This window comes from Lactuca virosa, chromosome 1 (genome assembly GCF_052849685.1).
Source record: "Lactuca virosa cultivar CGN04683 chromosome 1, Lactuca_virosa_CGN04683_v6, whole genome shotgun sequence".
Classification (NCBI taxonomy): domain Eukaryota; kingdom Viridiplantae; phylum Streptophyta; class Magnoliopsida; order Asterales; family Asteraceae; genus Lactuca; species Lactuca virosa.
The window spans coordinates 74914499-74929380 of record NC_136426.1 but is presented as its reverse complement, the minus strand read 5'-3'; the positions used below and the strand labels follow the sequence as shown (position 1 = coordinate 74929380).

The following is a 14882-nucleotide window of genomic DNA, read 5'->3' as shown; positions in this document are numbered from 1 at the left end:
GAAAACAATAGCAACCTACTTTCACGTCCATATTTAATATACAGACTATTTTCTTGGGAAAAGTTCAAACAATAGCAATCTACTTACATTTTATAATACAAAATAAATATTATGAAATACAATATTGAAAGACACAACAAAGACCATTCGTTGTATCCAATGATCAAGGGTCCTGACAAAAATACACAGTAGGCATCTACATACTGACCAACGTGTGACATTCACAAAGCCGCCAACGAATGGTCTTATACCTTATAACTAGTCATCCCATTCTTGACCCCAAGTTCATGAGTATGTAATTGTACTTGGAGCTGCTAGAAACAAGGTTTGAGTATGTTATTGTACTTGGAGCTGCTAGAAACAAGGTTTTGCGACCGGACAAAGAACTCCACTAATATCCTTCCTTTCTTGACCCCTCATATAACATTACATATATGTAGTTTGCTTATGATATGCTCCATACAATATACAAGTCCACCAACAAGTACTTATACAATAAGTTTTTATCAACCATACGAGTTCCAACATAGGATAGTTTTCATCATCCAACTTAAACCCAAGCCTAAATTAGAAATTATCGAAGACGTCTTATGAATTAAATACATCATATTTATTCGTCAACACAAAGTATAACCAAGAAATATAATAACCAAACAATGTATCTATTAGAATAAATCATAACCAATTCATATGTAAATTACAATCATTTAACAATTAATTTTAGATATTCATTTAAAACAGAGCGATATGAGTACGTTAGACGTATTGATAGTTTATTAAAAAAAACAAAAGAAGTAAAACCCTAAATTTGATCCTTTTTCAAGAAAATGGTGTCGCATGTAGAGAGAGGTGTTAGAAAACAGGGATACTTTGTGGACGCCGGAAGAAATTATTCGGATCAACTTTGGCCTTGATTCGAATCAACTTCTGAAAATTGTCCCTTTTCCAGTACCTCTCACCCCAAGGACTGGCTTCTTCATAATTAGAACTTCCAACACCCAAATCCAAATCATTGTAGTTGGAATATGCCTCTCTTGGGTTCTTTGACACATAAGGCGTCAATAACTCGTCCAAGCTTCGCAGCCACATTATCCTCTTGAGCGATGTAGGGGTTGTGTCTGAAGTTTGACCGTTAAAATTAACAGTCTTGAGAATCTGTAACAACACCCCAGCTCTATGAGGATATGGAATTGCTGACTCCGAGTAATCAGCCATCCTTCCGCCAAAAGGATTGATCATGAGAAGTGCCGATCCGTCGTTTTGCATGAGCTTTCTCCATATCTTTCTTAGGCCGCGTATGGGAATTGGTGTCCGGACATAGTCTGATTTACTTTTATTGTTCAGCTTGGCTATAGCAGACCGGTTCGTGAGGATCTCGATTGGGGTGGAGCTTGGCAAGCCCCAAAACACAACGGTCGATTGGATGCTTCTAATTTCTTCACAAATCTCTCGTCTAACACCGAGCTCAGGAAATTTTTCGTCCAGCAACGGAAGCAATGTGTCCCTTGTGCCCTGATAAATTCCTTCGAACATAATTCGTATGGTTTTCTTGGTGGTGTTGCCAATATATTCGGCAAACACCTGAGTCCTTATGTGTAGATTTCTATCAATAGTTGGCGCAACGTATTGATATTTATGGAAATTTTTGGTTGCCCCTTCTTCCAAAGTTTTATTCAGTATGAATACAGTTACTTTTTCTGGAACTGGAACCAACCTGAGCTTCCATGCAAGAACGATTCCAAAACTGGAAGCACCGCCTCCTCGTATTGCCCAAAACAAATCTTTACCCATCGACTTCCTGTCGAGAATATTTCCATTGACATCCATAAAGCGAACATCCAAAACATTATCAGCAGCAGTACCATATTTCCTCAGTAGGTTTCCGTAGCCACCACCGCCCATGTACCCGCCAACACCCACCGTGGGGCAAACACCTGCCGGGAAATACAAGGTGTCGGTCTTCTGAGAAATACTGTAATAGAGTTCACCAAGCACAGCACCTGGCTGGACCCATGCGGTCCTGTTAGCTACGTCCACGTCTATAGACCTCATGTTGGTGAAATCAAGCATAACAAACGGAACATCAGCAGTGTATGATAGGCCTTCATAGTCATGGCCCCCACTCCTGATCCTGATCTCGTATCCATGTTTTTTTGCGCAGAATAGAGCCTTTTGGACAAGTGTTTCATCCACAGGTGTCACGATGATTGATGGTTTAGGAGTGGAGGGTTTAAGGAACCTAGTGTTTTGCACTGCGACTTGCCAAATGGGAATGAAAGAAGCATTCACAGGTGTGAAAATGAGTTGAGAGAAGGAGGTGACATTGTTGGATTTGGGCTGTATGCAACTCATGAAATTTTCCGTACCTGGTGTAACATCAACAAGGGAAGATAAGTTTGCCCATGAGTTACAAAAGGAAAGACAAAGAACCAGGAGGAAGACGACAGAGGAGCTTATTTGAGACTTCTTCATGTTAATTTGATGGGTTTGAATATCGATGTCAGTGTCTTATTTATAAAGACTATAGGGCATAGAGTTGACTTCAAAATGGGGCTATAAAAATGGTGAATTCAAATGGGGTTAGAAAAAACCTAGAAGGAGCTTGCTGATTCGAATTTATCAAAAGGTTTTAAATGAAAATTGATTCCCATCATAAGTGATGTCTTCATACTAAAAGCTAAATTGATTATCCTTAATTTTAGATTATATATGTTGTGTTTGTCTGTGTGTCTGTGTGTTTAAACTAAATTCACATAAGGATTCACAAAACAAAAACAAAATTCTTTAGTCAATGCTGACCTAAACACATTGAGTTGAAATGGTAAATTGCGACCTCACATTCTGATTCCTAATGGAATAGTCAATTCCGCTCTCTATCTGTGATACACTTGATTTAGTTAACGTAGATTCCGTTTCAAGTTTTCAACTAGAAAATTGCGGTCTGGATAGTATAGTTTTTAAGGTATTAATCTCGTCAAATATACTTATTTAATTCTCAAAAGTGTTTAAGATATGTGCTTCCTGTTAACGACCACCATTCACAAGTAATTACAAGTTTGAAAATTTCAATTATACCCTTTGAATCAAAAGTCAGTGGAGAAAATAATGAAAACACTAATTAAAATCATTTTACCTTTTGTTCCTAATTTTCTTCGTACCTATTTAAGATGATAACAAGTGTCTCTAAACTTAACATCTCAATCAAATTTAAATTAAATTTAATGACACTTGTCACCATCTAAAATAGGTAAAAAGATAATAGGAACAAAAGTAGAAGGATATTTAATTTCTCTTACAAAATATACAATAACTTGGTGACTCTGATCTATATATGGCATTGTCTAATTTATAAAGAATGGAGAGGATGATGACTTCATATGGGGTTATAATTAGTATTTAACGGTGAACTCAAATGGAGTTAGAAAAACCGATCGACCCTAGAAGGACCTTGGTGATTTGAATTCTTAAAAGGTCTTAATTAAATGAAAATTGATTAAGATCATAAGTGGCGTACGTGTTAAAAGCAAATTAGATCATCCTAAACTTAAGTTATATATGTATGTACACGTATGCATGCATGTATTTATGTATGTATGTATGTATGTGTTTGTAAAGCTAAATTGAAATATGCATCCATAAAACAGCATTCTTTAGTCAACATCCATAATTGCTGATCTAAACATATTGAGTTGAAATAGTAAAATATGACCTGGCATTCTGATTTCTAATGGAATAGTCAAATAGAATCTAAGATGCAATTGATTTAGTTATAATAGATTCAAATTCAACAAGAAAACTGCGGCATAGATGATATGAAATTGCTTTCAGATAATGTACGTTGTTTAGCTTTTTATTGAATGTAAGATGTGTGCTTCTTGTTAAGGGTGAGCTATTACTTTTATAATTACAAGTTCTGAAGATGTCAATAATACCATCTGAGTCAAAAGTCAACGAAGGAATAAAAGTCAATGAAAGATATGTGCTTCCTGTTTTTTTTTTTCTCATATAGTTTGAACCACGACATGCATGCAGACTGTTGAGGTTGATTAAAGCTATGATATTAAATATTAGGCTAATGATATGGAGGGCTTTAATTCGAAGACTTGGCAAAAGTTTTGTTAGAAGCAATGAAAAAGTTAGAATGGACGTCATTGATTAGAAAATTGTTTTCACGGTGTCTTGAGATGGTGTCTTATTCTTATAATACTCACTGGCAAATTCCATATTTAATTTTCAATCATTTTATTTTGTCTAAGTGTCGTTTAAGGCTAGTTTATGTTTCGTTTTGCCGGTGCATCAACCCGCTATTTATGACTAGACAAGTATGATAGGGTGGCAAATTGTTTATAAGCCTTTGCATTTAAAGTTTTCGAAAACCTATTTAAACACTCCAAACTGATCAAAAGCATAGACGAACATTTAAACAACCAAATTTTATTGGGGCGGGCGGGAAGTTGAACCTAGAAAAACAAGATATTATTATTAATCGTAAGATGGTCATATTTGGGCAATCCTCCAAATAAGTCGGTGAATGTTAAGGCCTCTGCACCTACTTGACACCCGATCATAAGTGCTAGTAACTAATAATTCGTATGTTTTTGCATAATGGATTATCACATTAATCACACATAAACACAATATAAAGGCGGGAATTACAAGATATAAATACAATGTAAAAGCGGGCATTACATGATAATGAGCCTAGAATAGGTCGTAATACAATTACTAGTACAAATACACTAACACGCTAACATGTCCCCGTTCTTTTATTAGGATGAAGAGTCTAAATGTTCCTACTAGATTTGAACTCATGAAATATTGTAGAAGGAAGCCCTTGGGTAAAGATATTTGTATATTACGTGGACTAATTATAAGTGACATGTAAAACTTGAACATGGCCCACAGGACCACATTGCAAATGAAGCAGATGTCGATCTCAACGTGCTTTGACTTTTGATGTTTGACCGGACTAGAAGACATGTAGGCAATATTTACATTATCGTAGTAGGCAATAGTGGCTTTGGATGGTAAGGAGTGAGGTCTCGTAAAAGGTTCAGAGCGCACCTCCTGACCCTCGGATCAGCTGGGCAAGAGCAAGTGAAAAAGCATCCATCGATGTCAGACAGCCACCTCATGGCTATGATCGGATCCTGAACTCCATCAAAAGTTGGGGGCTTCGTATTTTCGAAGTCCCGATACTGAAAGGTTCTCCCAGCACCAATCCCAGCAGTTGAAACGGTTGCGGTGGCTGCAACAGCCGCAAACAAAGCAGCATAACACTCGTCAAAGTACTCCACCATGGCGGTCTTAATAGACCCAAACATCTCTGGCAATTGTGCTCGGAAGTGAGCAACAACCTCCTCCTGGAGGATCTCTCTGTCCTCAGACACAGCTGGCCCATCCTGGCCGCCAGCTCCCGATCCTGTCTCAAATCGTCTCGTCGTCATCATATTGAAAATAAACCAAGGAGATATCAAATAACATACATATCATACCAGGGGAAACAACTCCCAACAAATCGCTAGGGGTTGTGACTTCCTTGTTACACGTACGGGTCCTGTGCTTCCAATAGTATGGGCCCATACTACCTTCCACAGCTACCCGTATTTGTCTCAAGGACCATCACAACAACCCTAAAAATACACACTTGAAAACGCATACACTCAATCCTCACTCCCTAGAGGAAGGCTAACATCATGAAACTGGTCGGCTGACCCCACACAACTCATCTATGAAACTTCCACCAACCCGGCAGCACTCGCATATGCTAATCATACATAACACTTGACCCTATAGACAGTCGAATATCTGATCCTACCCTAAGTCCTTCATCAGACAAGAACAGGAAATAAGATCAAACCAAACATTCTCAGGCTATAGAATCTTAGTTATGTATAACTATGATGCATACACTAAGCAACTACAGTAATGATGTCAGTTTCATATAAGGAAGAACCCTTGCCTATCAGGCATCATATAATCAGAAAATTCTATCATGCAATTCCTGAAGATCTCTGGCCTATCATTAGCATAATGTTCTAATATATCACAAGATCAAATAACAGTGTGGTAATTTGGGGTCGACTTACTGGCTCCGGCTGATCGTACACATCGCATCCTTTTTTATTATTTGAAAACAATTTGAAAATCATTTTTTTATTTTAATTTTTTTAAAATCTTTTTCCTTAGTTTGAGACTGGATTCGCACGAGTGTTCCTCCAATTTACTCAAACCAAGGCTCTGATACCAACTTGTAACATCCATAAAAATCACAAGAAATTCAAAATTTTTAAAACCAACCCAAATTCACAATTCGTTTACAAACATAGTTTTCAAAACATTTTCAACATCAGAGTCTCCCAAAATCATAAGTCAAAATATGAGGATGTGTACGGTCACGCCTTCGCCTTCCCGCGGTCATCTGATGTACCTGAAATATAACCCAAAATTGTAAGCCAATGCTTAGTGAGATCCTCCAAAATACCAACACACAAACAAATAACATATACGATAACAGCATGTCGGGTCCAATCAACCATCGGGTTGGAATGCAATACACTATGGGTCCAGTTAACCATCGGGTTGGAATACCCCAGGCCCCTCAACCATCAGGTTGGAATGCCAATACACAACGGGTCCTGTCATCCTCGGGATGGAATACCCTCAGGCCCACTCAACCATCGGGTTGGAATGCCCTCGGTCTGTTGGATCGCGTAAAAAGCAGTAAAGCCTCAACCACCAACCAAACATGTGCACATATAGCAGATAATCATATAACAGTCTACAGACAGCAAGACAGATCTACAGATTACTAAGCATAGCATCATCCTATATACAAGGATATTGATCTAATAGATCACTACAGTACAATAGCATGCATAACAGGATATCGAATCCAATGATTCGGCCTTGGTGGCTTCGACATGCAAGTACAGTGAGGAAAACTCACCTCACAAACTGAACAAAAGTTGATGAGGTCCCAACTCTGAATCTCATCTCTCTAACCGAGACCTATTCCCACCACTGACTAAATTCCATCAAACTCCCAAAATACCCTCAATGTCAAACTTGGTCAAAGTCAAATGGCCAAACCAACTAGATCAACTGAGTCAACCCAACCGAGTCAACTTAGAGTGCGTGCGTGGGGCGTACTCCGGAGGTCCGTTGGGTGTACACGCAGCCTCGCAGTTGACCACCATCAGGGTGGTTAACCTCGTACGCAGGGCGTACTCTGAGTAAGCGGGGCGTACCATCGCAAGTCCCAAACTTTATTAAGAGCTTAATGGCTTAAGCTCTTACATCCATAATTCAGATCCATGGCTAAAATCCTCGTAGGAGTCATAAAGTCTCAAATTTTATGACCTAGCATGTCCAAAAAGTTCTTAACATAAGATCTTATTCCATGAAGGACTTCTAAATGATGCATGAAGCTAAACTAACCATTTGGAACCCATTTTTATGACTTAAGAACCCTCCTAGGGTCTGAAAGGACAACTCAAAGGTCAAGAGCATGCCATATTCAAGATCTAACATTTTGGGACTAAAAGGTCCATAAAGACACCCAAATCTAGATCTATATGCTAGAGGGATAAAGTTACAAGCTTTATACCTTAGAAAGGTTGCAAGAGATGTAGAAATCTCAGATCCAAGTGTTCCACTCCTTAAAGATAAACTTGGATTCCTTCCTCCTTCTTCTAAGGCACCAAAAACACACTTTTAAGCTTGAAAAGGCTCCTCAAGGTGAAACTAGGGTTGCACAAACGTATGAGAGGGATGGAGGCAGCTAAGGTGAATGAAATGAGGCCATAAGAGTGCTTAAATATGAGTCACACCCTAAAAATTAGGGTTTCCTTAATTGGCAAGTACGCCTCGCGTACACTGATGTACGCCCTACGTACTAGGGCACGCCCTAGTACGCTCAGCGTACTCCGAAGGCCAAATTACAAAAATGCCACTAGGGCTCCTTTTGCACACTTTCTTGAACTTAGGGACCAAAATGCAACATAATTAAATTATAGGGTTGAAATTAGAAGTACCTTATCATCGGGATGTTACACGTATTTTGTACATTCCAGCAACAACATTTTCTTAAACTCATTTATCCAAAATACATGTGACATGATTTGGTTTAGTGGTTAATTACTACTTAGTAACAATGATAATACCAAGCATCAAACAATTTATAATTAAGAGCATTATTATTAACAATCAGTTTAAACTAGTGGTCAAGGAAAGGGAAAACAATAGCAACCTACTTTCACGTCCATATTTAATATACAGACTATTTTCTTGGGAAAAGTTCAAACAATAGCAATCTACTTACATTTTATAATACAAAATAAATATTATGAAATACAATATTGAAAGACACAACAAAGACCATTCGTTGTATCCAATGATCAAGGGTCCTGACAAAAATACACAGTAGGCATCTACATACTGACCAACGTGTGACATTCACAAAGCCGCCAACGAATGGTCTTATACCTTATAACTAGTCATCCCATTCTTGACCCCAAGTTCATGAGTATGTAATTGTACTTGGAGCTGCTAGAAACAAGGTTTGAGTATGTTATTGTACTTGGAGCTGCTAGAAACAAGGTTTTGCGACCGGACAAAGAACTCCACTAATATCCTTCCTTTCTTGACCCCTCATATAACATTACATATATGTAGTTTGCTTATGATATGCTCCATACAATATACAAGTCCACCAACAAGTACTTATACAATAAGTTTTTATCAACCATACGAGTTCCAACATAGGATAGTTTTCATCATCCAACTTAAACCCAAGCCTAAATTAGAAATTATCGAAGACGTCTTATGAATTAAATACATCATATTTATTCGTCAACACAAAGTATAACCAAGAAATATAATAACCAAACAATGTATCTATTAGAATAAATCATAACCAATTCATATGTAAATTACAATCATTTAACAATTAATTTTAGATATTCATTTAAAACAGAGCGATATGAGTACGTTAGACGTATTGATAGTTTATTAAAAAAAACAAAAGAAGTAAAACCCTAAATTTGATCCTTTTTCAAGAAAATGGTGTCGCATGTAGAGAGAGGTGTTAGAAAACAGGGATACTTTGTGGACGCCGGAAGAAATTATTCGGATCAACTTTGGCCTTGATTCGAATCAACTTCTGAAAATTGTCCCTTTTCCAGTACCTCTCACCCCAAGGACTGGCTTCTTCATAATTAGAACTTCCAACACCCAAATCCAAATCATTGTAGTTGGAATATGCCTCTCTTGGGTTCTTTGACACATAAGGCGTCAATAACTCGTCCAAGCTTCGCAGCCACATTATCCTCTTGAGCGATGTAGGGGTTGTGTCTGAAGTTTGACCGTTAAAATTAACAGTCTTGAGAATCTGTAACAACACCCCAGCTCTATGAGGATATGGAATTGCTGACTCCGAGTAATCAGCCATCCTTCCGCCAAAAGGATTGATCATGAGAAGTGCCGATCCGTCGTTTTGCATGAGCTTTCTCCATATCTTTCTTAGGCCGCGTATGGGAATTGGTGTCCGGACATAGTCTGATTTACTTTTATTGTTCAGCTTGGCTATAGCAGACCGGTTCGTGAGGATCTCGATTGGGGTGGAGCTTGGCAAGCCCCAAAACACAACGGTCGATTGGATGCTTCTAATTTCTTCACAAATCTCTCGTCTAACACCGAGGTCAGGAAATAATTCGTATGGTTTTCTTGGTGGTGTTGCCAATATATTCGGCAAACACCTGAGTCCTTATGTGTAGATTTCTATCAATAGTTGGCGCAACGTATTGATATTTATGGAAATTTTTGGTTGCCCCTTCTTCCAAAGTTTTATTCAGTATGAATACAGTTACTTTTTCTGGAACTGGAACCAACCTGAGCTTCCATGCAAGAACGATTCCAAAACTGGAAGCACCGCCTCCTCGTATTGCCCAAAACAAATCTTTACCCATCGACTTCCTGTCGAGAATATTTCCATTGACATCCATAAAGCGAACATCCAAAACATTATCAGCAGCAGTACCATATTTCCTCAGTAGGTTTCCGTAGCCACCACCGCCCATGTACCCGCCAACACCCACCGTGGGGCAAACACCTGCCGGGAAATACAAGGTGTCAGTCTTCTGAGAAATACTGTAATAGAGTTCACCAAGCACAGCACCTGGCTGGACCCATGCGGTCCTGTTAGCTACGTCCACGTCTATAGACCTCATGTTGGTGAAATCAAGCATAACAAACGGAACATCAGCAGTGTATGATAGGCCTTCATAGTCATGGCCCCCACTCCTGATCCTGATCTCGTATCCATGTTTCTTTGCGCAGAATAGAGCCTTTTGGACAAGTGTTTCATCCACAGGTGTCACGATGATTGATGGTTTAGGAGTGGAGGGTTTAAGGAACCTAGTGTTTTGCACTGCGACTTGCCAAATGGGAATGAAAGAAGCATTCACAGGTGTGAAAATGAGTTGAGAGAAGGAGGTGACATTGTTGGATTTGGGCTGTATGCAACTCATGAAATTTTCCGTACCTGGTGTAACATCAACAAGGGAAGATAAGTTTGCCCATGAGTTACAAAAGGAAAGACAAAGAACCAGGAGGAAGACGACAGAGGAGCTTATTTGAGACTTCTTCATGTTAATTTGATGGGTTTGAATATCGATGTCAGTGTCTTATTTATAAAGACTATAGGGCATAGAGTTGACTTCAAAATGGGGCTATAAAAATGGTGAATTCAAATGGGGTTAGAAAAAACCTAGAAGGAGCTTGCTGATTCGAATTTATCAAAAGGTTTTAAATGAAAATTGATTCCCATCATAAGTGATGTCTTCATACTAAAAGCTAAATTGATTATCCTTAATTTTAGATTATATATGTTGTGTTTGTCTGTGTGTCTGTGTGTTTAAACTAAATTCACATAAGGATTCACAAAACAAAAACAAAATTCTTTAGTCAATGCTGACCTAAACACATTGAGTTGAAATGGTAAATTGCGACCTCACATTCTGATTCCTAATGGAATAGTCAATTCCGCTCTCTATCTGTGATACACTTGATTTAGTTAACGTAGATTCCGTTTCAAGTTTTCAACTAGAAAATTGCGGTCTGGATAGTATAGTTTTTAAGGTATTAATCTCGTCAAATATACTTATTTAATTCTCAAAAGTGTTTAAGATATGTGCTTCCTGTTAACGACCACCATTCACAAGTAATTACAAGTTTGAAAATTTCAATTATACCCTTTGAATCAAAAGTCAGTGGAGAAAATAATGAAAACACTAATTAAAATCATTTTACCTTTTGTTCCTAATTTTCTTCGTACCTATTTAAGATGATAACAAGTGTCTCTAAACTTAACATCTCAATCAAATTTAAATTAAATTTAATGACACTTGTCACAATCTAAAATAGGTAAAAAGATAATAGGAACAAAAGTAGAAGGATATTTAATTTCTCTTACAAAATATACAATAACTTGGTGACTCTGATCTATATATGGCATTGTCTAATTTATAAAGAATGGAGAGGATGATGACTTCATATGGGGTTATAATTAGTATTTAACGGTGAACTCAAATGGAGTTAGAAAAACCGATCGACCCTAGAAGGACCTTGGTGATTTGAATTCTTAAAAGGTCTTAATTAAATGAAAATTGATTAAGATCATAAGTGGCGTACGTGTTAAAAGCAAATTAGATCATCCTAAACTTAAGTTATATATGTATGTACACGTATGCATGCATGTATTTATGTATGTATGTATGTATGTGTTTGTAAAGCTAAATTGAAATATGCATCCATAAAACAGCATTCTTTAGTCAACATCCATAATTGCTGATCTAAACATATTGAGTTGAAATAGTAAAATATGACCTGGCATTCTGATTTCTAATGGAATAGTCAAATAGAATCTAAGATGCAATTGATTTAGTTATAATAGATTCAAATTCAACAAGAAAACTGCGGCATAGATGATATGAAATTGCTTTCAGATAATGTACGTTGTTTAGCTTTTTATTGAATGTAAGATGTGTGCTTCTTGTTAAGGGTGAGCTATTACTTTTATAATTACAAGTTCTGAAGATGTCAATAATACCATCTGAGTCAAAAGTCAACGAAGGAATAAAAGTCAATGAAAGATATGTGCTTCCTGTTTTTTTTTTCTCATATAGTTTGAACCACGACATGCATGCAGACTGTTGAGGTTGATTAAAGCTATGATATTAAATATTAGGCTAATGATATGGAGGGCTTTAATTCGAAGACTTGGCAAAAGTTTTGTTAGAAGCAATGAAAAAGTTAGAATGGACGTCATTGATTAGAAAATTGTTTTCACGGTGTCTTGAGATGGTGTCTTATTCTTATAATACTCACTGGCAAATTCCATATTTAATTTTCAATCATTTTATTTTGTCTAAGTGTCGTTTAAGGCTAGTTTATGTTTCGTTTTGCCGGTGCATCAACCCGCTATTTATGACTAGACAAGTATGATAGGGTGGCAAATTGTTTATAAGCCTTTGCATTTAAAGTTTTCGAAAACCTATTTAAACACTCCAAACTGATCAAAAGCATAGACGAACATTTAAACAACCAAATTTTATTGGGGCGGGCGGGAAGTTGAACCTAGAAAAACAAGATATTATTATTAATCGTAAGATGGTCATATTTGGGCAATCCTCCAAATAAGTCGGTGAATGTTAAGGCCTCTGCACCTACTTGACACCCGATCATAAGTGCTAGTAACTAATAATTCGTATGTTTTTGCATAATGGATTATCACATTAATCACACATAAACACAATATAAAGGCGAGAATTACAAGATATAAATACAATGTAAAAGCGGGCATTACATGATAATGAGCCTAGAATAGGTCGTAATACAATTACTAGTACAAATACACTAACACGCTAACATGTCCCCGTTCTTTTATTAGGATGAAGAGTCTAAATGTTCCTACTAGATTTGAACTCATGAAATATTGTAGAAGGAAGCCCTTGGGTAAAGATATTTGTATATTACGTGGACTAATTATAAGTGACATGTAAAACTTGAACATGGCCCACAGGACCACATTGCAAATGAAGCAGATGTCGATCTCAACGTGCTTTGACTTTTGATGTTTGACCGGACTCGAAGACATGTAGGCAATATTTACATTATCGTAGTAGGCAATAGTGGCTTTGGATGATAAGGAGTGAAGTCTCGTAAAAGGTTCAGAGCGCACCTCCTAACCCTCGGATCAGCTGGGCAAGAGCAAGTGAAAAAGCATCCATCGATGTCAGATAGCCACCTCATGGCTATGATCGGATCCTGAACTCCATCAAAAGTTGGGGGCTTCGTATTTTCGAAGTCCCAATACTGAAAGGTTCTCCCAGCACCAATCCCAGCAGTTGAAACGGTTGCGGTGGCTGCAACAGCCGCAAACAAAGCAGCATAACACTCGTCAAAGTACTCCACCATGGCGGTCTTAATAGACCCAAACATCTCTGGCAATTGTGCTCGGAAGTGAGCAACAACCTCCTCCTGGAGGATCTCCCTGTCCTCAGACACAGCTGGCCCATCCTGGCCGCCAGCTCCCGATCCTGTCTCAAATCGTCTCGTCGTCATCATATTGAAAATAAACCAAGGAGATATCAAATAACATACATATCATACCAGGGGAAACAACTCCCAACAAATCGCTAGGGGTTGTGACTTCCTTGTTACACGTACGGGTCCTGTGCTTCCAATAGTATGGGCCCATACTACCTTCCACAGCTACCCGTATTTGTCTCAAGGACCATCACAACAACCCTAAAAATACACACTTGAAAACGCATACACTCAATCCTCACTCCCTAGAGGAAGGCTAACATCATGAAACTGGTCGGCTGACCCCACACAACTCATCTATGAAACTTCCACCAACCCGGCAGCACTCACATATGCTAATCATACATAACACTTGACCCTATAGACAGTCGAATATCTGATCCTACCCTAAGTCCTTCATCAGACAAGAACAGGAAATAAGATCAAACCAAACATTCTCAGGCTATAGAATCTTAGTTATCTATAACTATGATGCATACACTAAGCAACTACAGTAATGATGTCAGTTTCATATAAGGAAGAACCCTAGCCTATCAGGCATCATATAATCAGAAAATTCTATCATGCAATTCCTGAAGATCCCTGGCCTATCATTAGCATAATGTTCTAATATATCACAAGATCAAATAACAGTGTGGTAATTTGGGGTCTACTTACTGGCTCCGGCTGATCGTACACATCGCATCCTTTTTTATTATTTGAAAACAATTTGAAAATCATTTTTTTATTTTAATTTTTTTAAAATCTTTTTCCTTAGTTTGAGACTGGATTCGCACGAGTGTTCCTCCAATTTACTCAAACCAAGGCTCTGATACCAACTTGTAACATCCATAAAAATCACAAGAAATTCAAAATTTTTAAAACCAACCCAAATTCACAATTCGTTTACAAACATAGTTTTCAAAACATTTTCAACATCAGAGTCTCCCAAAATCATAAGTCAAAATATGAGGATGTGTACGGTCACGCCTTCGCCTTCCCGCGGTCATCTGATGTACCTGAAATATAACCCAAAATTGTAAGCCAATGCTTAGTGAGATCCTCCAAAATACAACCACACAAACAAATAACATATACGATAACAGCATGTCGGGTCCAATCAACCATCGGGTTGGAATGCAATACACTATGGGTCCAGTTAACCATCGGGTTGGAATACCCTAGGCCCCTCAACTATCAGGTTGGAATGCCAATACACAACGGGTCTTGTCATCCTCGGGATGGAATACCCTCAGGCCCACTCAACCATCGGGTTGGAATACCCTCGGTCTGTT

The 14882-nt window shown here is 38.0% G+C and overlaps 1 protein-coding gene and 1 pseudogene across 2 annotated transcripts; both read right to left on the bottom strand.

Moving 5' to 3' along the window:
- Nucleotides 1–630: 630 nt before the first annotated feature.
- LOC145146916 (tetrahydroberberine oxidase-like) lies at nucleotides 631–2678 on the bottom strand. 2 transcript variants are annotated; one of them, XM_079075037.1, is made up of 2 exons: nucleotides 2001–2678; nucleotides 631–1934 (listed from the first exon to the last, which is right to left on the bottom strand). In XM_079075037.1, exons 1-2 carry the CDS (start codon nucleotides 2470–2472, stop codon nucleotides 853–855), a joined length of 1554 nt encoding a protein of 517 aa, XP_078931163.1. In that variant the 5' UTR covers nucleotides 2473–2678; the 3' UTR covers nucleotides 631–852. The 2 variants fall into 2 exon arrangements, with proteins under 2 accessions (XP_078931163.1, XP_078931162.1); XM_079075036.1 differs by having other exon boundaries at nucleotides 631–2677.
- A 6188-nt stretch (nucleotides 2679–8866) lies between these two features.
- Nucleotides 8867–10856, bottom strand: LOC145146900 (tetrahydroberberine oxidase pseudogene; annotated as a pseudogene).
- Between the last annotated feature and the right edge of the window lie 4026 nt (nucleotides 10857–14882).